Here is a 23664-nt window from a genome sequence, read left to right as displayed (position 1 = left end):
TCATTTAAAAGGAAGAACACAAGCATAGTCTGGAGACTCTCTTATATCAACAAAGAATGGAAAGTGATGATATTGTTATTATAGCTACTTTACAGCAGGATAACAATATAGTTACAAAACAAATACTAATAGTATTGCTTCTGGTTATATTTCAGATTGCACTAAAATATTTTCAGACTACAGTTACAGGAAACAAAACTCAAAATGCATGAAGCATATTTTATGCTACTCTTACCTGATAATTTTCTTTTTCCTCAGACACAGGTTGTACAATTTCACTGTCTAATTTAGTGCAATTCACTGTTTCAGAGCAGTCTCCAAGATTCTCATAATCTTTAGTAATATTCTTTTCAGTATCATCCCTAACAAAAGGAACAAGATGCTAAATAATGAATTTTACCTGCATAAAACTATCTGGTTATGGGTTTCAGTTAAGGACTTTAGGCATTTACTATTTTGGTGATCATAATATTCTGGATTAATGAAATCAGAATATGTTTATAATCTGTACAACTGCATTCAGAAAAGAAAAAAGTAATTTCCTAATATCCATTTATTATAGAATAAGATGCTCATAAATGTTATAGCAGAAATACATATAACATTCTACTTTTGGGGAAACTTAATACTGTTCCTACCATATCCAGCCACAGGCTGTAGATACTGCAATGATCCTTAGACTGCTATTCCCCAAAGCAAGGAGTTTAGAACAGGGATAGAAAGAAGCATAGGTTGTAGTTGGTTGATACAAGTTGATCACACTGAAACCATTAGGAAACAACGTACATCTACGAAGGAGATGCTGCTGTCCATTCAAACACATTACTTGAAAATTAGCTTCAGAAGAAGCAGGAGGGAATGAAACTTTCCACTAAGGCTAATATATCAAAGAATGGATCTTAAGATGCTGCGGGTAGTCCTCCACTTACTATCATTTATTCAGCGACTGTTCAAAATGACAATTCTAAAATAATGGACTTATGGCCCAAAGTTATTGCAGCACAGCTACATGACAAAAATTCAGGCACTTGGCAGCCTGCCTATACTTACAATCAAGGGGCACATCACTGCCCACTTATTCGCTTGTATTTCATATTTCTTAGCTGCCCATCTCCTTTTGGCTGCCCTGCACCCTGCTTCATGGGGCGGTAAGCAGTCCTGCAACCACATGGGTCTGCAGCTGCTTGACACACACATACACCCCAGGAGCCTCAGCAAGCAGCAGCAAGCATTTGTGCGCCTATGATGTCTTGCTTTATGACCACTCTCACTTATGACAGACATTCTGGTGCCAATTGTGATGTAACAGTATTCTACTCTGTGGAATCATTCAGTTCGGGTATTTTATTTGCAGTTGGCTAACATCACTGAAAATACTGTCAGTAACAACAAATTATAATCCTTATTTAATTAGAATGTCCTGCAGGTAAATCATCACCTGCCACAATTGGACAGCAATTGTAAAGTCCCTTGTTTATTCTTACAGGAAACTAATTTGAAGTAAAACGCAACAGAGCATGAATCAGGACACTGTGAAATATCTTATGAAATATATTAAAGATAATAGAAATGCTATCAAATATCTTCTTCTTCATTATCATCACTATAATCATTTTTATTCATTATCCATACTATCACTATCACATAGTGCCCAAACACTGCAACAATAAAATTTCATTTTATTTATTTATTTATTATTTAAAAATCATTTCTATTTAAAATGATTGTTTTTGTAATCAAGTAAGCAATAGAAAAAAAAATCTTACCGGTTGTTAGATCCTTTTTCATTTTCCTCAATATCTCCTTCATGACACACCACTTGGTGCTGTAAATTCTTGAGATCTTGATCTATGCTGCTCTGCAGATCAAAGAGATGTTGTTCTACAGCTGCTCTAATTGTTCTTTCCAAGATACTTGAAAAAAAACAATAATATGTATTAATAATCTATTTTCTTATGCGTTGCTCAGTTTTGTTCCTAGCAAGCAGAGGATGTTCAACTGAAAAGAAACTAGTTTATTCATTCACTTTTACTACCAAACAGACTCAGAGAATGTGCTTATGTTACAAGAATAAACTTTTCTCAAAGTTTTGAATTAAATTGTCTGTTATTATTGTACAGTTCAAATAAGACAAACAGAAAGAAAAGCTAAAGTAACAGACTACAGAAAGAAAAAAAACACTACAATCAAAACAAATCCCTTATACGCAAAGGATTAAAGTAAATTCCTTTTTAATTCCAACTGAAAGCAGGAAAAAATTTAAAAATTAAGTCCAAGAACTATCCATCCCATATTCTGATTCAGCATATTTTTCTATTGATTTTTAATTTTAATAGGAGGGAAAACATTACTTGAATTAACCCTTGATCAAGTAAGCTGAAACAAGTGAGTATATCCTAGTTTGCTAACCAACTGCTCCCTCCTTCTACCTGCATTAAGTTTTCACTTAAGGATGGTCTTCCATCATATTACTATTTGTTCAAGCTTTCTTAAAGAACAATGTTTAATTTATTCATTGTAGACTAGTGCCTATTTATTGCTTTATTTACATTTGGTTCCCTGTATCCGAAATCTCACTTTATTAACTGAAACATTAATATCAATATAGATACAAAAACAATGATCATTATTCATAAAACACTCCTAATCACTAGCTTGCTGTGATATCATGAATTTTTCTGATGCTCATAGTTCAAAGTGATACAATGAAATCTTGTACCAGATTTAGAAATGGAAGCACATTGAGGGCAACCCAAAAGAATAGCAACCCATCTGAGAATTGGTGGGTTAAATTGTGAATTGTACAATATAAAGGTATAATTTAAAGAGGAATTAAATAATACAGAAAAAAACAAATGTCAAAAGAACAAGAATTTAGGTCAATACAAGTCATGTGCTCTTAAATCAATAATAAATGTGGATATATGGAAGATTAGGAAAAGAAAAATTGGGGCTAAAATTAACAGATATTTTAAACAGTCATTCAATATTCATTCCAAGTTTTTATCTATACTACAGTCAGCCAGTTCTTATTCACTGAAAGATCAGCATTGCAAAGGTTCCATAACAATACAGGCAGTCCTTGACTTACAAACACAATGGAGCCCAAGCTTCCCATTGTTAAGCAAGACAATTGTTGTCCCATTTTACAACTTTTCTTGCTACAGCTGTTAAGTGAATCACTGCAGTTGTTAAGTTAATAACATTGTTGTTAGGTGAATCTAGCTCTCCCCTGGACTTTGCTTGTCAGAAAATAGCAAAAGGTAATTACAAGATCCCAGGACACTGCAACCATTATAAATACATGCCAGTTGCCAAGTATCTGGACCATGGGTGAAAAATGGTCATATCACTTTTTTTCAGTGCCGCTGTAACTTCGAACAGCGACTAAACAAATAGTTGTAAGTCGAGGTTACCTATATACAATGCAATCATGAATATTTTCTACACCAATGGGGAAATTATACTTACTCTGCAGAAGCTGGCAAGATACTTAAGGGGGAGAGATGAGCACTGCAATAAAAATGATACACAGAGACATTCAGGTTTCAGTTCATTTTAGTATATTGAAATGATGTTCAAAAAGAAACCTAGTATATCAACGACAGGTTACAAACACTAATACAAGCTTTAGAATCAGGCATAATTCTAGTTGACCAGGTTATGAGTTGCCTTTGCCACTCTTAAAATTTTCTCTTTCAGCATACTTAAAATGCAGTCCTTTAACATAACTTCCGCAAGCAAAACAGTACAGCAAAATAATAAAAACTACTAATAGAACAGACCCAGATGTTGATCTCAACAATAACTGTTGTTATTAACCTGTTATTATGTAATGTAAGGAAAGCCTGTGCAAAGTATTTCAAGAAGTGCTCTGCAAAGTGTATTAACATGAACAAAACACCTCTATTTGAAATGTTAACACAGTCACATCCTTTCTAAGCTGCTTTAGAAGTTCTCCTTAGCGGCCTGTCCACAGAAACAGTGTTTTTATAAAGGAAAATATGTGGCCTAGTTTCCTATAAATATTTTGAAGACAGCAGAACTATCACTTTGCTGCTGTTTCTTGAAAAGATGAAGTATGAAAGGAAAAACTATATTCTTTCCTCCACATAAAAAAGGGATGTGTGTTTTTCTTCCTTGCCCTTCAAATTACATGAAGAAATTCAAAATGCTTTTTACAAGAGGTGAAAAAAAAAGATTTTTAATTTCCTCCCAGGAAAACATGATATGAAAGAAGAGTGTTTTAATTAACATAGCAAGCGCGTTTATAGCAGCACAGCAGGGTGTAACATATGAGGGAGGACTTCTTATGACTGGTAAGAAGGCAGTTTTATTCTCCCTTTAGATTAGTATCTGAACACTTCCACCAGAAAAATTGAGGCTATTTAAAGGCAGCAAAGCATTACTTCTTAGGAAAAAGTAGTAATACCAGTATGTTCAAGGTACCATAATCAAAATATGTATCGTTCTCATTAAATTCTATACTTTATTGTACTTGAGTTTTCAAACTATTGTACAAACAAAATATGTGAATTTTTAATGAAAGTTCTTCTGAAATAACTTCAATTTGTGTTTCCTAAAAAACCAAAAGGACTACAGGGATTTTAAAAAAAACCTAGATAAGTATGTCATTTAATCTTTTGTCATGTTCTTTTCCTACAGAATCTTTATAATAAACATTTGTAAATTGTTAAAAATATTGTGCATCTGTTCAGTATTGATCTAAGTAAACATGATATAAAATAGAAAAAAGAAATAGAGGCAAGCATAGTTCAGAAAGTAGTAAGTCAAATATCCATAATTTCATGAAGTATAAGAGTAATTAAACAGGGAAGTAGCCTCCAAACAAGAAATTTTAGTGACTTTGCAGGTCAGGTAAAAAGGTCAGGAGGTTTCACGTGCAAGTTCAACTGAATGTCTGAAGAACTCAACATGAATAGAAAATGTTTGATTGGAAGCTCTAGTCAGTTTTAAGTATTGAACCAGGGAGACAAATAATAGAGAAGAACATTATATAAAGGATATGTTCACTAAGATCTAGCTACATAAAAAAATTATATGGTTATCTATTTGGGGAAAAGTAGAACCAAAGGTTTTCCATTTCGGGTATAAATGATTTTAGTAGCAGGACTACTAACAAATTTTGTTCTGTAACCAAAAAAAAACACCAAAACCCTTTAAGATCCTAGCATACCTACAATGTCATAATGTCTCTAAGTTAAAATATAAATTGCAAAGCTTTAAGTATTAAACTAAATTAGTTTTACAACTGCTTTGTTCGCTATAACAAAGGCCATCTCATTTTTGCTTATACATAAAAATATGTCCTCTAATTATTTTTTCCAAATCAACCTCTTCCTCCCCCCCACCCCTTTTACTAAGCAACTGTTAATTTTGGAATGGAAAAACAAATGCTTTTCATCTATTGTAACTAATACAAACAAGCTCTTAACCTGTGACATGCAATGAAGTACTTAAGTAGCATTAATGAGAAGACAGGACTCATTAGAAAAGTCCCTGATATTGGGAATGATTGAAGGCAAAAGGAAAAGGGGGATGACAGAGGATGAGATGGTTAGATATGTCATCAACATAATGAACATGAATTTGGACAAACTCAGAGAGGCAGTGGAGGCCAGGAGGACTTGGTGTGCTATGGCTTTGGGGTTATGAAAAGTCAACATGATTTAGCAACTGAATAACTTAAGCACTATATTAACACTGTATTATATTATATACAGAGGATCAAAAGAAAGTTTAACAAAATAAAATATTTCAACAAAATTTATTAAAGAAATGAAGGAAATTAATTTTTAAATAAGCACTTGAATATTCAAAGTTTATGTAAGATACTTTGATCAGCAAGCATTTTATTAAATGATATACTATATAACAGTTACATTTGACAAAATTCTAAACTTTTTTTAGTGCTTCCAAGAAGGGGGGAGGCAAAACCTAGTCAATAAACAAAACAGTCAACAATGCCTCCCCTATTTCAGCTATCTTCAATGCAGTGATTATTCTCAAAAAAATAATATCACTTCCAAGCCTAAAAAATCTTATTGCTCTTTCATTAGTTTTACAGATTTTAGTATTTCAAGCAGCAGCATTACTTGGGTGAATTCCTGACAAAGAATGACACAGCATGATACAGCATAACCATTTTAATGTTGTCATAATCTGACAAAATCATGTAAATATTCATAAGCATTATAATTTTAATACCCCAAATAAGCAATTAGGAATACATGAAGAGGTTTATTCTCTTTAAATATCATAGATTATGCGGCTGCAGGGAAATAGCAATGTATAGCAGTGCATATTTCCGAAGCTAGTTAGCGTTTAAAAGTTATTTCAGTTCTATCATGCAATCCTTCAAGTCAGCTTACCTATGTAGTATAACTTTGTAAGCCATTTTCATTATTTTTCTTATTCCAAATGAACATTTCATATGAAAACACTTCATTGGAAAAAAAACTAAACAAATCAGCAGTCTCTGTTGGCTATTCTGCTTGCTTAATTTAAGTAGTTGCCTCGAAAATAGCACTGAAGTACTGCACTAAGTCCTGCAGTCTACATAGAAAAGACTGCAACATGAGGTCACTACTGACAGTAAGCTGCCCAATCAACATTTTACTTCTAATAGGCAACTCCTGGATCCAAGATAGTGGATCTTAAGGGCATCTGAACAGATTTGCAAATTTTTCCGTTTAAATCATCACAGAAAAATGTGAAATATATGTCATTCTAATTTCAATTATTCCATATCATAGCCCTTAATAAGCCCTTAATGCAGCCAAAAAATGGGAAACTCAGCTCAAACTGCAATCGAACTGGTTTATCCAGCTATGAAAGTAACTAACATTCATCAGTAGAGATGAGTATACAATAAAAGTATCACAGAATGCATTTGCTTTTGCAGGTCTTCTAATCTAACCCCCTGCTCTGGCAGGAAACCCTATACCATTTCAGACAAACAGTTGTCCAATCTTTTCTTAAAAACCTCCAGTGTTGGAGCAGCTACAGATTCTGGAAGCAAGACATCACACTGATTAATAAATGTCAGGAAACTTCTCCTTAGTTCTAGGTTGGTTCTCTCCTTAGATCGTTTCTACTCATTGCTTCTTGTCCTGCCTTTAACTGCTTTGGAGAATAGGGTGACCCCCTCTTCTTTGTGGCAGCCTCTTGAAACACTGCTATCGTGTCACCCCGATACTTCTTTTCATTAAACATGACATACCAAATTCCTGCAACCATTCTTCATATGTTTTAGCCTTCAATCTCCTAATCATAAGAGACAACAATAAATGCATCTTGAGTTTCCCTTCCAATTCTCTTTAGTGTTATTTATTATTCATTACAAGATATTAATTAATCCTGCAATTATGAAGACAGAACTATCCAATTTATGAAACAGAGGTGAAGACATTTATGGTATCAACATCTAAAAGTAAATACAAATCTGACATACAAATGTCAAACATTATCTAGACAATTTATCTTCAGTACATAACAGATTGGCAATGAAGTAACTATAGAAATATGGCTAGCTATGTATGGACTTCCACTGTGCCCTCAGTTAAAAATTATATGCAATGAAAAGGTTAAATCCTGAATTAATCGTTGTCTATGTGTATGACAAGAAAATGAATACTGTTTTATACACATGCTTTTAATGTGGCCTAATACTTATGAAATAATCAGAAATAAGTATTAAAAATAGCTGGGCATCACCCTATGTACTCTCTGTCCTCTTTTTACATGATATTGTAAAATTACACTGTGCTCCCCGCTCTGGAATATTCTCCCATCAGAGGTGAGATCTGCCTTCATACTCCTGACCTTCCGAAAGAGTCTAAAAACTTGGTTCTGCTACTTGAGGCCTGCTACACTGGGCGTGGCTGATAGGGTAGAGAAGATTCTCATCACATCTTGGTTCTTAACTTTTAATCTTTTTATTCTAATTTTAATTGTTTAGCACTTTTTAACTTTTTATTAAATTGTAAGCTGCCCAGAGTTGCTATATTAGAAAGATGAGCAGCAGAGACATTTAATATATAAAAAGAATAAATACAAAAATAGTATTTCCTATTTTTTGGTTCATAATAAATTAGTTAGCTGCTATATTAAGGCTGCTATATTCAAAACATATAGGGACACGATGGCTCAGTGGCTAAGATGCTGAGCTTGTTAATCAGAAAAGTTGGCAGTTCAGGCAGTTCGAATCCCTAGCACCACATAATGGAGTGAGTTTCCGTTACCTGTCCCAGCTTCTGCCAACCTAGCAGTTCAAAAGCATGTAAAAATGCAAGTAGAAAAATAGGGACCACCTTTGGTGGGAAGGTAACACATGTTTAGTCATGCACTGAAGGTTTACCCATGCTGGCCACATGACCATAGAAACGTCTTTGGACAGCGCTGGCTCTTTGACTTTGAAACAGAAATGAGCGCCACCCCCTAGAGTCAGGAATGACTAGTACATATGTGTAGGGGAACCTTTACCTTATTCAAAACATGCAGGGTATAATAAATAAAATGTTATTTGCCTACAAAAAAGACAATTTTAAATGGGTTCTAACACTGATTTTTTTTTTCATTTAAAAGCCTTGTGTCCATTTAGGGATATACTAGGAAGCAGTTGAATATTGAGAAACTATATGGAATTACAGCAAATTGTCAATTTCATTTTTCCTATTAAGAGACCATGTAACTTTATTTAGTAGTCACAAATATGGGATATTGTTTTGACTTCATCTAACGTTCTATATATCAATTTCTCTAGATGAAGAAAACTCAGGTCTGAGATCTTTGTGTCAATTTGACTACATTACTGTATCTAAGTCTGACTTTTGTGACAGAATGGTTGAAAAGTTGTTTCCAAAATTTTGCATAACTAAAACCCTAAAATTCAAAATCCTTCAAAAACAGAAGCATATATACTATTGAAGTATAACACAGCGTACTGACTCATAATACCATCCTTACTATCTTTGCTGATACCTTGTTGAGGCTGAAACATTACATGACTCCAGGATGCTCTCCATCATATCTTGAGGCTCTGTACCTTCCCTATATTTTGGATCCTCTGTGTTTTCTTCATCTTCCTCTTCTTCTGGCAGTTCTTCAGACTGCTCAAGCTTTATATCATCTTCGTCCAACAAATCATTTATCTTTAAAAAAACAAAAAAAAACAAGTAACATCAAGATCCCATTTTCTCAGATAAAACAAATTACTAAATTACATATACAGGAGGGTAAGTATATGTTAAAAATAAAGTCGATCAAACTTTATTGATATCTATGTTTTGGATCTCAACTCAACAAAGAATACATGTAATCATTGAACCCCTGGACTTGTAGCCAGGGCTATGATATGTAACTTCAAGCCAGTATACAAGAAGGAAATCAAAGATATCTATTCTTTGAAGAAAGGCACAAGATTATTAAGACATTTAATGTGGACCTTTTTTAAGTAAAGCACATATAATATCATGAAGAGCAGCATTGTTCTCTAGCTTAATAATACTGAAATCTCTGCTCTCCTTATTTCTGAAAACAATTAAATGAAATCTCAATCTAACATCAATGCAATAGACTAAATTTGTGTTCAAATTCAACCACCAATAGGTAAGTCATCTATTTCCAAAGTCTGCCTAGACACACTGATTCTGTGCATACGTATTTTTCTTGCCTCTTACTAGCTTTCGTGCTTATTTTCCCAGTAGGAGACAGAGGGTTAAAGAGTAACATTAAATGAACTGGTTTGTATAACTATTTTTCACGCTGCACTTGCAGAGAAAGAATTTTTACTTATTTTATTGTGTTTATTAAATTTTTATGCCACCCATCTCCCCTCTAAGGTGACTTAAATAAACCCAATACATATAACTGGAGCATGCTATAATTATTATTACTCGATGAATGAACTCAACAAAATTCTTGTTTGTTAAACCATGATTTTGTCTTAGTTTCAATATCAACAATATTACAATCACGGCACTGCACATACTTTTGCAGTATATTGCACTATGTTTGAGAAAATGCAACATACTTTTCCTCTCTCGTGTAGCAAAGAGAAGAGAGAAGTATGAAGAGTATGACAAGGCTAGACTTGTTGACGTCTCATTAAACCATAGATTAGCGTTAAGATTCCCATGAAAACTGGTTTTGTTTAATAATTGAGTAAAATAGCTAATAACTGCATTTCTACAAATAGAACATTACTTCAGAATTTTCGTTTTGGCTACTCTCTGGACTATATAATAAATAACAGGGTTTTATTACAACCCAGCTATTTCAAACATCTTCTGCATATGGTAAAAGAAAAGTTAGGAACATAAATAAAGCCCAATTATACTAAGTATACTAACTAGAATTTATAAACAAATCTCACAGTACATTATACAGCAAAACATTTCTATTTTTATATATGATAAATATTGTATCTATCCAAAGATGCATTAGTTTCTTACCTGCTCAGTTACTGAACTTAAATCATTAGATGAGAAATCTTCCTCTTCATTTTCAAAGAGTTCATCATAATTCTCTAGCAGTCCTGCCATTATTCTGCTCACAAGTTCTTGCTCTTTCAGATCCTCCACATCTGTGTAAATGCTTTAAGAATGTCCAAAACTAAATTCATGTTTTTAACATTATTTTATCAAATGTTGTTAATATTTCCTACTCCAGGATTACCAGAGGTAAAAGTTAAAAGGGACTGCCTATATACCGTTTTCCTCTCTAAAGCTAGACAACCTTGTAAGAGCACCATCTACAAGAAATTATCATTTAGGTTTGTCTAACAAACAGGGCCACTGCATGAATTAACTGATTCAATTTTGCCATTCTGAAATTAGGAAGAATGAGATCTATTCATCACACTAATCAGAAAATGATTTACTATGCATTTTGAGCATCTAATATAATGGTGGGATTACACCTGAAAAAAATAAGTAATGGGCAGATCCAATATTTTCACAAAAATTGAGTTTTGTTAAAGTAATTAATTAACAAAAATTTAGCAAAACCATATAATTTTAACATAATAATGTTTAATAGAATTTGCCGAATGGATAGAATTAAGGAAGGTAAAATAAATTACTGAATTGTTAGATTACATGAGAAATTTCTTAAATACAGTTTTACTCGAAAGTTTCATTAGGGGAAGGGAACAATATCTTACTGAAAGACATCAGGACCAAAAACTGCAGCCAATGAAGTTGCAGACCAAATCTCTTCATGATGTGATGCTACATTAGCTAAAAATCTACACAGAAACTTTAATAAACTGTAATTCACAGGCGGAAGTTGTTGCAAGAGGAATCTTAATTTTCTTCCAAATTCATCTTCATTATAATCTGCAAAATGTGATAGAATTTTCAATAAATTTTAATGTACTGCTCCACATTTGATAAATTTCAATTCAAATACCAGAATGACGTTTCATGCAGAACTGTTCAATTCCATTTTAAATAGAAATGTTATTTTTAAGTGAATTTTTTTTTCAGTAATTGAACATTTTTCACTTCATTTTCTGCCCCTGATTTTAATAATCTTTCTTATCATCTCTATTTTGTTGTATAATTATTTGTTAGTTTTATGTTATCTTTATCTTTGTCAGATGGATTTAAATTAATAGATATATACACAAAATATATTTTAATATGTATTAAAAACTCCCATCCTCTCCCAAGTATTAGTCATTTTATACCAGGAATTAACATCTGAAGCTGTTACTACTTCTATAGTTTGTCATATTTTAATTCTGCAAATAGAGTTTCCATCTTGCTGACAGAAAACATGATTGCATTTTATATATTCATATTAACCGAAACACTAGGAGAATGCACAGATACTAAGTTATTAAGTTATGCATTTCTTTTGCAAAATATTTATTACAAGTATATCAGATTGGCTTTGAAAGAAGGTATTATTAGACTGAAAAGAAAACGAAACACTGGATTAAAAGATCTGTATTTAAATATAGTACATGCAGCAATCAAGAGCTATTTTCTGATTCTGTTTATTTATAATGGTTCAGAGAACTCATACACATTGCTCAGTTGTTCAAGTTTACCTCTTTATTTAGCCCTTGTTATGCGGGTCTGTGACAATCTTTTAAGAAGCTGCTTCAATGCCTTTTCTCAGTTATCTGAACACACAAGTATACGCACAAAAAAGGTATCTGTCAGAATCGTTGCTAAAACAAATGTTCAGAGGACCTAGAAAGAGGCTTGAAATGAGTGCATCAAACCTTTAACAGATAGTTGCCCTTGACATTTCTGAACAACAAGTTCACAAGAGCACATTTGCTTGCCTTGCCAAGCATTCCTTAAATTTTCAAACCTATATCTACCTACATACCAAGATATGATAGTCACTCTAAATCTATTTTGATTATTAATATTAAGAAAAATAGTTTATTTAGCAATTGATTGACAAATACTCAATAGAAGAAATTGAAACATATAAGTGCATACATTTAGAATATTTTTCTATTAATTCTAGAAAAGAGTTTAAGAATGTTTCTGATGTTAACTAAAGAAATATGAAGTATCAATTGAAGGTATCTTTCAAAACATTTTCAAAATTTCTAAATTTTCATAGTATCTAAATTTATTTGTGGTACCATGTGTTGAAATGTTTACATAATTTAGATATAGTTAAACCACAAAAATTAAAATGCAAGGATATTTTAACACACGTGGACTTCACTCAGTCCATCCAACACATATTCTTTGAAAGGTCAACTGATCAGCTTTTATGTTAGATTGTTTTCAAATTTCTGAAAAAGGATCACATACAAATAGGTATGTTGGGATTTATTAAGATAATTTCATTATTTATTTATTTTTAGTTTTTGAGGTATAGAGCTAGGGCCAAAACCTATCTCTATATATCCAATGGATATAAAATGAACAGAGTTCCAAACCAAATAAAGCCCAATCATTAATAACGTAGTGTGCATTTATGTGTGTAAATATGTAGGTATTACAACGTGACCATAATAAATGTTCTGTTTACATAATAATTATTAAATGGGCCTAAAAGTAGAAGGAGAGCTATTCCTACTACATATAGCTTTCATTTTAAGCAATATCAAAGCAAGGTTTCCAGTGATCTTGATACACATTTGGAATGCTACAGGGGAAATTTTTTTCAGGCATTTTAAATTTCCAAATTAAGTATTTCTGAACAGTTTTTTTTTCCAGATATATTGAATACCTTGAGGCAGTTGTATTAAATGCATATGAAGAGTGCCAGGAATAACTGGTTCTGGAAGTGCTTGAAGAAAATATCTAAGAAGACTAATAGCAGAAGGTACATCTGCTTCTTTAACCAGGTCCACATCTTCTCCATTATCATATCTTTGCCGAAGCCACTCCACTGTTTCTGCATTCCCATTGACTTGAAAAAGTCCTTCTTGCTCTAGACCTCCTTCAAATAGAATGAAAAAAACAATATTTTGCTTAAAATGAAAATATATTCATTTCTTACCTATGAATGTCACAAAAACAGGCAAAAAAGACGACCCTAGCCAACATTGCTTCCCAAAGAAACATATAAAAACATCAACAAAAATATTGGAGCGGTTTGCAAAAAAATTTATCATTTAACAATGAAACCCATAAAACTTCCCATTTCAAATTTGTGGAACTTTTGAATGGAAAATAGACAGAAGACTGTTTAGAGGTTGAAAAGAGCTTGTTTCTTGCTTGGAATACAGGTAGCCCTAGACTTTAATTGAACCAGGAATCATGGTTGCAAGTCATGGCAGTCATTAAGCGTGCCATTGAATGACTGTGTCTGATTTTATGACTTTTGTGGCAGTCAAGAATATGGCACAGTTGTTAAGTGAATGCTGGACTCTTTAAGCAAACACTGAAGTTGTTAAACGAGTCTGTTTTTCCCAATGGGAGTTTTTTGCTGGAAGCATGAAGTAAATGCTGGAAACTGGCAAAAAAACCCACCCAAAATTACCACGGGATGCTGCAAATGAATATAAATATGAGCCGGTTAACTAATGCCCAAAATGCAGTCACATGACCATAGGCTGTGTGTCTGTGTCAGTGTAGGCATCAGAAGTTCAAAAACAGGTTATAAGTAGTTCTGGGAAGTTCTATCAGAACTTCCAACAGTCACTAAGAAACCAATCAATAAGCGAGGACTTCCTGTACTATTAGTATGTCAACTAACATTTGTTTTTGCTCAAAATAGGATGCTTAAGAGCATTGATTGAAGTTTCAAGCTTAAAATAGTTCAAATCTTCTCAAAACATTTACACACACATAAAAATAAAATGTACCAGTAGTTTATCCCATGAGTTTTTATTTGCGCACTGGAACTTTCTCGTTTTTTCTTCCAAATCCACTCCAGAATGTCCTCAACCCCTTTATATAGTGAATATATAAAGGGATGGGAGAACAATTTGTTCCATTACATGTAATCTTCAATTTGCAACCATTCATTTAACAATCTTTTGAAATTATGTCAGAAAAAATGGCTTATGATCTCTGCACTCACATTTATTCCAACAAAACACCACCCATTGGAAAACCAAATTCACTTCGTAACTGTAGTGATTCACTTAACAACCACTGTAAAAACTGTCATAAAATCAATTCTAACTTGACTTCTGACCATAACAACTTATCATGGAAATTCCAATCCCAATTATGGTCACAAGTCAAGAACTACCTATACAGATGTTTCTTAGATTTATAGGAGTGGCACAGAAGACAGTAGGATGGCATTCACCATTATAAAGCATAGGAGAGAATTGTACTCATAACTTTCCAAGAAGAATATGTGAAAAACATTTATATTTTCAAGTTTTAATTTTATCATTAAGGCACAGGATGAAAATACATACCATGTTCCTCAATATAGTCCACAACATGGCGGACTATGAATGGAACTTCACTGCCTGGTTGCCCTTCCTGCTGCAGTTCATCAAGTGGAATTCCAAATATTTTATTAGTAAGAACAGAGTTGCAATTACTCAAAGAAGGGGAGGAGCTCTTCCTCATATCTTTATGCAGCCCAATGTCAAAGTGTCTTTCTGAAAATAAATCAGTTGTAGATTTAACTTCTTCAATGTAATGCACTGCTTTCCAAAGATATTTATTACCTGAAAAAGGATTAGAACTGCCTCTAAACACCATCTCAAAGTGACGATTTCATTAGATTCTGGCTGCCAGGCAAATTTACACTAAAAGCTTGGTAAACCAGAATGAATACCAAAATTTGGTTAGGTATTTCTGATGTTAAGGCTGGATAAGGCTTAACTTGCAAATCAAAGTGGTAGAAGTTTATTATAAGTAAATACTTTCTTATGACTGTTCAAGCTTCTATCATGCTTTAGAATGAGAAAAAGCCAAGACTTATTCTGATGTATTAGAATTTTGTCAAGAAGAATGTAGACGAACTGATAATAAAAGGATATTCGTCTCAATTATTTTCATATGTACAATTATTAAAAAGATTTAAAGTAGATAAAAGAACTTTTGGTTTTGAATAATGCAAGACTGAATCTGAAATGGAATTGTATAGAAGTGAGGAACATGTTATTGTTAAAATGTATAAACTTTTACTGAACTTCTTCTGAAACAGACGTGAAAAAATAAATGATAAAATGTGGTAAAAACTATGGTAATAATATGTACATGGATCAATCAGACAATATGTGGCTGAAAGGACTGAAATTTATACTATTGTTACAGTCCTAAGGATAATTTTTATAAAGGGATGTATTATTGCTGCACATGAACCAGAAAAACAATCTAGGATAACCAACAATAAGAGACATTTTATCATGCTTAGTGGAAATGTAATAAAAGCTAGAAAATGTTGGACACAATTACAATTACACAGGAGATTCTAAAGATTCATATATAATTTTTATTACAGTAAAAATCTGCTTTTTTGCTATAAAATCATCCACGACAACCAGCACATACAGTACTTAAAACAGAAAAATTAAACAAAACTCCAAATAAAATATATGAATACATTTGCAGGAATAAAGAGAAAATAAACAAAACACTTGGTGAAATAATTATGTCTTGATAATTTGCCCCCTCCTCCTAAAAAATTAATAGGATTCCAAAGGCTCAATTTGAAGAGGATTACTCTTACTTTTTATCAGCCTGTTACTATCACTGTAGCAGGCTGATAAAACTTTCAATAGGTGAAAGATTCCCCCAAATTTTAGGAGACATCTTAGAGGAAAAGGGAACTGCAATAATACTTTTATTCAACAGCATTTGTCTTTCGGGATTTAAAACAAATGCATCTCTATTACTCTAAACACTTAAAGATGGGAATGCAATTTTAAAATACAGCTACCTAATTTTTCTGAAACAAACCACTTTTCATTAACTTTAAGCACATTATAAACTGATTGACTGATTATTTATAATTTTTATCACATATTACTTAATAGATCACATGATGACCATACACAGCACCTTCACTACTACATGCAACCCACAAAATACTTCTGGGTGGGTTTTGAACTATATCCAAAACTTATTAAAAAATTGGAATGTACAATTCTGGGCATCAATTATCAACCAGTTTAGGTCTATGCCTTTTGAATAGTAGAAAGAACATTTTGCCAAACTTCATCCTTTTACAAACGTTTATTGGCATTTTAAAAAATAAGGAGGAAAACTGGATTTTCATAAGGATAATTCCAATAAATAAACAAGTAGTATCTTAAATAAAAAAAACCTAAATTTGAATGGATATTCTAACCAATGTGGACTGTACAATATGAGAAATCTAGGGGAAGCTTTACATATGAAAATGTGTGCAGACTACTCAGAGTTGCAGATCACGGTGTATTTACCTGAAGAATGTTCCATTTTTATAAAGCAGTACCTTTGAAATCAATACAACTTATGAGTATCTTGAGAAAATAATAGTTGAGAACACCTACCTCACAGCACTTAAACACCTATGTTCACAAAATACTTTCTATGCCAGCTACCTTTACTGACCAAGCATTCTTTTGTCATTTATGGTTGCTTAAGGTTATGGCAGAAGATCAGCCTGTAGTTCCTCATTGAAGATGGACAGAACTTGATCAGTATCTCAGCTATTAATCTGCAAAACACACAAAAGCACTTGAGTATTTGATCTCTTAACAATGTAATCGCAATACACATTACCGTACTCAAAAATAAAACTAAATTCAGTAGCATGTAATACATTTCCCATTTGAAAAATTTTGAGCTTCAAACACCTCATTCCAAAATCAAACTCCTTGTCTGTAGTTTAGGGCATTTGTTTGGGACTTACTAAACGTGTTCCAATGTTATTTCAGCCATGCCAGAAATGTTTCAACTTTAAGAATTGTGTTTCCATCTTAAAATGAGGGCATTTCATATTCAGAATTTTTCCAGGATAATCCACATAGCAACAGAACACTTTTCGTAAATTTGCCCTCAGAATACAATGCTTCATGTTCAAAACCAACAAGTAGCAGAAATTTTGCACTCCAATATATGGTCCAAATGAAATTTAAGAATAGATCATAGTTTCATATTATTGATTGACAATATTAATTATGCAATCCAATGGCTCTGAAAGTGAATGTTAGAGAGAAGACTGTAAAACTCTAAAACACATGTTTTCCCCTTAGAAAGTAGGCACTGTTATAACTAGGATTAGTTATGGAATCAGAATGGGCAATATTCTGTACGGTACCAAAATACAAAAACATTTTATGAGTTAGAAGAATAAAAACAATTGTCCATTAAATAGTTATATATTACTTACCATACCCAGTAATTGCAAAATGAAATTTTCTTTATACACACACGCACACACAATTACTACCGTGTTTCTCATATAATAAGGCCGGTCTTATTTTTTTTGAGCTCCGAAAAAATGGCTAGGCTGTCTTTTCGGGGGTGACTTAATTCCCCCCTCCTTGCATCTTTGGGCGGGCAGGCAGCGACGGCTTGGATGTTGACCTCGGTGTTGGTGGGGCACTTTGTATCAGGGTCAATGCAGGCAGCACCATATCCGGATGTGCAACAAAAGTACTTCCTAATGACAAGCCCTCCCCCCCACCATTCCCCATTTCGCATATTTTAATATAGGCCTTAATTTGGGGGGGAGGGGCTTAATTTCATTTCATGCCTATAAAACATGCTGGGACTTCCTATTGGGGGAGGCCGTATTGTTGGAGAAACAGGGTATGTAGTTAGCTGCACTGGCCATTAAAGAGACATAGTAAATCACAATCTGGGAGAAAGTCTTCCCTCCATTTTTCATACAATATCTTTCATATGTAAGATGGCTTAATCCTGGTTTCACAAAACAGAAGGGCCACTCTGTAATGAATTAATTAAAATACAATTATAACTACTCCATAAACATGGATAATCCATTTCCTAAACTGAATTACTATAGTCAATTAACTATGGTAAAAACTTTAGGAAAGCAACTGAATTTACATCAGTATCCTATTCAGAGTATAGATAGTCTTCGATTTACAAGAGTTTGCTTAGGGACCATTCAAAGTTATTGAAAGAAGTGACATGACCATTTTTGACATCTCCATGATCATGTGATTTACATCTGGAGGCTTGACAACTAACTCATATTTATGATGGTTGCAGTGTTCTGGGGTCCTGTAATCACCTTTTACAATCTTCTGACAATCCAAGACAATGGGCAAACCAGATTCACTTAACAACATTACTAATGTTAGCATTCTGGCACTACAGGCATTCTGGCAGTTACAACTGTTGGAACAACTGCAGTGATTCACTTAATATGGCAAGAAAAATCATAAAATGGGGCAAAACTCACATAACAAATTTTTCACTTAGGAACATAAATTTTGGGCTCAACTGTGGTCATACGTTGAGGACTACCTGTACATGTAATCCTCAATTTACAACCATTCATTTAGTGACAATTTGAGTTACAACAGCACTAAAAAGTGACTTATGACCGTTTTTCACATTTATGACCACTGCAGCATCCCCATGGTCATGTGATCAACATTCAAACACTTGGCAATTGGCTCATATTTATGATGGCTGCAGTGTCCTGAGGTCACGTGATTATGATTTTCTGACAAGCAAAGTCAATGGGGAAGCCAGATTCATTTAACAACCATGTTACTAACTTAACACCTGCAGTGATTCACTTAACAACTGTGATAAGTGGTCATAAAGTAGGGCAAAGCCATTTTAACAACTGCCTCACTTAGCCAGAAAAATTTTGGGCACAATTATAAGCATAAGTTGAGGACAACCTACAGAACATCAGAAAATTTCCATGTCATGCAAAATAAACACTAAAACTACAGTGATGTCACTAAGACAGTCATACAGCTCACAATTCACTTATGGTATAGGGAAAAACATGTCTGGGGGAAAAAAGTATATATATTAATTTTTGCAGTTCTTCTAGATTCTATCCTAATTCAATTTAAATTACCTATTTAAAAAGTCATGGAATATGTACTATTTCTAACAATTCCTAGAGGGCTAGCTATATTAGCTATCTTTATTTGCAACAACTGCAATAAAGAGCAATTTGCAATATTGTGCAGATATTCTAAACCATTAAAGTTACTCCAATGCAATACCTTTAGCTTTCTATGGAAAGTAATCAACACCATCCACATAACAATACATTAATTTTATCACATTAATAATACTAATCTTATGCCATCAAGTCCAACTTGCTTCCTTTCCCCACAGGGAAAACCAGAGTTTTCACAATTCTTATCTTTGTAGGTACAGACACATCATGGCAACTGAATATTTTTTCCAAGGCCTTCAATGCAACCGTACCAAATTCAAGTTTTCAAAATATTTCTTGACTGCCGATTCCTTTACTGTTCATTGTTCATCCTAAAAGGCAGAAGATACGCTTCACTTCCGTATCTTTGCCAATTCCATGTTCGTTGCTGTACTCACTATGGTTATTTTGGCCTACTTTATATTTAATATAATCTCATTTTTCATTCTGCTCCTTAACTTTCATTACTAGAAATTACAGAGCATTTGCATTTTCAGCTGAGTATCAGCAGAGCACAGGCATAAATGATTCTACCTCCAATTTTAAAACTCATCTGCTTCCAATCCATACGCTCAATATATACTGAAGGGAGAGTATGCAGCTTGATTTCTTGTGAGTTGGTCTGTTCTATCATGTTCCACCACATAGTCCCTAACTTTCTAGCCTATGTATAAATTTTGCACAAGGAGAATAAGATGTTCTTGGATACCAATTTTCCTAAGAACATTCCATACCTAGACATGGCCTACAATATCATTATACAAGGCCTTTATACGATCAACAAATCATATTTGATCTCTGGCATTCTTTGGCCTCTTCGGTTATCCAGCATGCATCAGCAACTGTCAGGCACAAGGAATTAGGCCCAGGGTTCATCAAAATTACCTCTTTATTGTTACAATGTCTATTTACGAGAATTTCACCAGACTGACTGAATTATACTGGGAATGGTCAGATAAGGTTTCAGGGACTGTGGCAGAGTAAGGCCACTGTGTCTTCTCCAGGTTTGCTGATAAGAACGTTTACAGCTTCTTCTTCTATTGTTTGCTCTACTTTTATTTATGTGTTTGTATCTTGCCTTATTGTTACAAATAACTCAAGATGAGGAACATATCCAACACACCTTCCTCCTCCTATTTTCCCCACAACGATCATCCCATGAAGAGGGTTGAAGAGACAGTAACTTATATTCATCTTGAAAATGTTGATATAAGTTCAAATTATACTGTAGCAATTAATTGGCTTCCTTCTTCCACCTTGATTTGGAACGTGCAGGTAGGCCATCTGTGATCTGTTCCACAGTCAGCCAATGGCAATTTCTTCACTGTTATAACTGAATTCTTCCATCTCCTTGTGCCAGTAATAAAGCAAATTTTACTTCTGTGTACTCCATCAAGTGATGTCCATTAATACAGGCATTGTTTGGTTGAAGACTACATTCCAGTCCAACTAATTTTCCTTCTTAGTATTTCCAACTTTTCATAATAATGGAAAGCTAGTGAAAACAAAATAGCTGCAACCACAAGCCCACCTTTAATTTGTAATTAACATTTTTAATATGAGCCTCTTATTCATTTCTGAAAATACAAAGCAATTACAAAATTATAGCCAAGAAGTCCAACATTCCTTCCTTCCTTCCACTAATGTATTTCTAAATGTTCATCCATTACAAAATGGTTGCCTTTAATCAGGTTTTCTAAATTCATTTTAAAAGCTATCCCTAGCGTCCACAGTTCTTACACATAAGAAACAAAGTAGGAACAAAAAAATCATCAGCTTTATTCCAATATTCACACTTATTGTACGGGTTCAAAAGGTTGGAGTGATTCATTTTAGATCAATCAGTAAGAGCACCAGTACAATACTATGATTAAAATGTTGGACTATGACCAAGAGACTCAGATTTATCTTTCAAACATAGAAGCTGGGGAATCATTCTCTCCCCAATCAACTTTATTAAAACATCATCAGGGAATGGACAGATGGATGGACAAAGGGAGGAATACTAGACTGTATAAAACTCCTAAAGGGAAGGAGATACAAAATTAAGAAATAAAAAAGCAAGAAGCAAATAAGGTGATTGTACAAAATTCAAATTCTAAATATACCAAAATAGGGAAAGCATGCAGGCTTCTGTAATTCCATCCAATTCTTTTACTAGAAGAGTAAAAGTGGTGCTACTGGAGGCATACTTTCTTCTGTGAAAACAAGTAATACGCTGCTTGTGTGTTTTACTCCCCTCCTCCTCTTGTTTAGGGGTGTACTTGTCTATATGCACACACTTGAGTTTACAAGGCAATAAATGTACTGTATATTATTATCTGGGGTTTATGACTAGAGTGAAAGAGAGGAAAGATGAAAATGGAAGAGTAGCAACTCATGAACAGCTACTCATCTGACTTCCCTATAAGGATACATAGGATTCATAATTCGTTTTTCTCTATAGCCTCTCCACTTCCATTTTGAGCTTACCTTTCTTTTGCCAGCTTCTTTCCCACCCACCCACACTGATCAGATTAGATCTAGTTCCTATATTAGGCTTGAAAGAAATTAAAAAGCTAAGCCTTCTTTCAAATACTTGACTCCTTGTTATTTCATGTGGGTGTTGACATTACAATAATACAGAAATAGTCTAACACTGCCTTTGCATCGGACTTTTTTAAACGGCAGTATAATTTTCTGTTACTCTCTCATCTACTGAATTTTTCAAGATCTGGCACAAGGCATTAGTTGGGCTGAAATTCTAAAATATATAACAATTAGAAATATAAAATCAAATTGCTTAGTGGCAAGTACAACATAGCAAAAAGCTTAAACAAAGGATAGTATTTTTAAAATAACAATAAAAGGTTCCTTTAGATCAGGAGTGTTAAACTTGATTTCATTGAGGGCCACATCAGGGTTGTTTGACCTTGTGGGGCTGGGGTGGGCATGGCCAGCTTGACATCACTCATGTTGAGGGTGCCTGTGGCGGCCCAAATTCTCTGCCAACGAAAACAGGCTCCTGATCTCCATTTTTGTCCCTGACGGCCTCCTACAGCCCTCTGCCAGCAAAAACGGAGCTCAAGTGAGTCGCACGTGCCCCCCGGGCCCCGCGTTCAGATGCGACGACCTCCTGCAGCCCTCTGCCAGCACAAAACCATGTCCAAAAAATGCAGTCATAACTTTTATTCCACTGCATCCAAAGATACATTTTAAATATTAGTACTTGATGTGGTAACATACTATTGAACATAGCATGATTTATGGCAAATGGAATGGAATTCATTTTATTCTAAAAATTTTATATTTTTTCATGTGGAAAAACATGAAATGTAATTGTTAAAGTTTTTATCATCATTCCCATACAAAACTCTAAAATTCTCCTAGAATTTTGTCATTTCACTTTCAAACCAAATCATTTAATCACATTTTTAAATTTTCATACTGTTAGAAGCTCCATTTTTATCCTTTTCACCCACAATCCCATCATATCTGCATTTTCTTCGTTCTTTGTTTCATATTTTCTGCAGTTTTCCCTCTATATACATATATATTACACACACAGAGTATATATTCCTTTTTTTATGTTTTATTTCCTTACTCACTGCTTCTTCCAATACAATATGGTATAATGGTTAAGGGTTTAGACCAGTCCTACACAATTCTTAGAGGGGAAAGGACCAGACTGATACTGTAAAAATAACTGTAGGCTACTATGGAATACTTGGCCTGGTGATCAGTTATCTGGTGGCTAGCAGCAGCATGCAGCACTGGAGCTGGCATGACTCCTGAGGCTTGGAAATAAGTGATACTCAGGATTAAGGTGTGTGGAAGCAGATTGGAACAGAGTGAATGCACAGAATGCCACAGAAATACATCAGGCTATATCAAAGGAAGTATGAAAAATGCTTGGTGGAATGATTTATTTATTCATTTGGTAGATTTTTATCTCAGCTTTCCTAGTCCTAATGCTTTAGGAGTCCAAAGTAGTGTACCCAGTTTTCCCGTCTCTGTTTTTCTCCTTGTGAGGGAGTTTTATCCGAGAAGAGTAATCAAAGTCACCCAGCTTTCATAGCTGAAGCTGGAATTGAACTTTGATCTCTTCATTCGTAGCCTAATCCACATGTATAC

At 33.8% G+C, this 23664-nt stretch overlaps 1 protein-coding gene across 2 annotated transcripts in view; it reads right to left on the bottom strand.

Annotated features, from left to right (window-relative positions):
* FAM13B (family with sequence similarity 13 member B) overlaps positions 1–23664 on the bottom strand; it is a 61156-nt gene that overhangs the window by 30223 nt on the left and 7269 nt on the right. For both annotated transcript variants that reach the window (XM_026696534.2, XM_026696535.2), the window contains exons 2-10: positions 16946–17112; positions 14876–15064; positions 13228–13440; positions 11186–11360; positions 10476–10617; positions 9004–9173; positions 3472–3513; positions 1767–1913; positions 236–362 (exon numbers count right to left, since the gene is read on the bottom strand). In XM_026696534.2, coding sequence (XP_026552319.1) covers positions 236–362; positions 1767–1913; positions 3472–3513; positions 9004–9173; positions 10476–10617; positions 11186–11360; positions 13228–13440; positions 14876–15032 — 1173 coding nt within the window. In that variant the 5' untranslated portion in view covers positions 15033–15064; positions 16946–17112. The remainder of the gene's footprint in view (positions 1–235; positions 363–1766; positions 1914–3471; positions 3514–9003; positions 9174–10475; positions 10618–11185; positions 11361–13227; positions 13441–14875; positions 15065–16945; positions 17113–23664) is intronic.

Source organism: Pseudonaja textilis, chromosome 2 (genome assembly GCF_049901715.1).
Source record: "Pseudonaja textilis isolate UNSWEBS1 chromosome 2, rPseTex1.2, whole genome shotgun sequence".
NCBI classification, from domain to species: Eukaryota; Metazoa; Chordata; class Lepidosauria; order Squamata; family Elapidae; genus Pseudonaja; species Pseudonaja textilis.
This window is presented reverse-complemented; position numbering and strand designations above follow the sequence as displayed.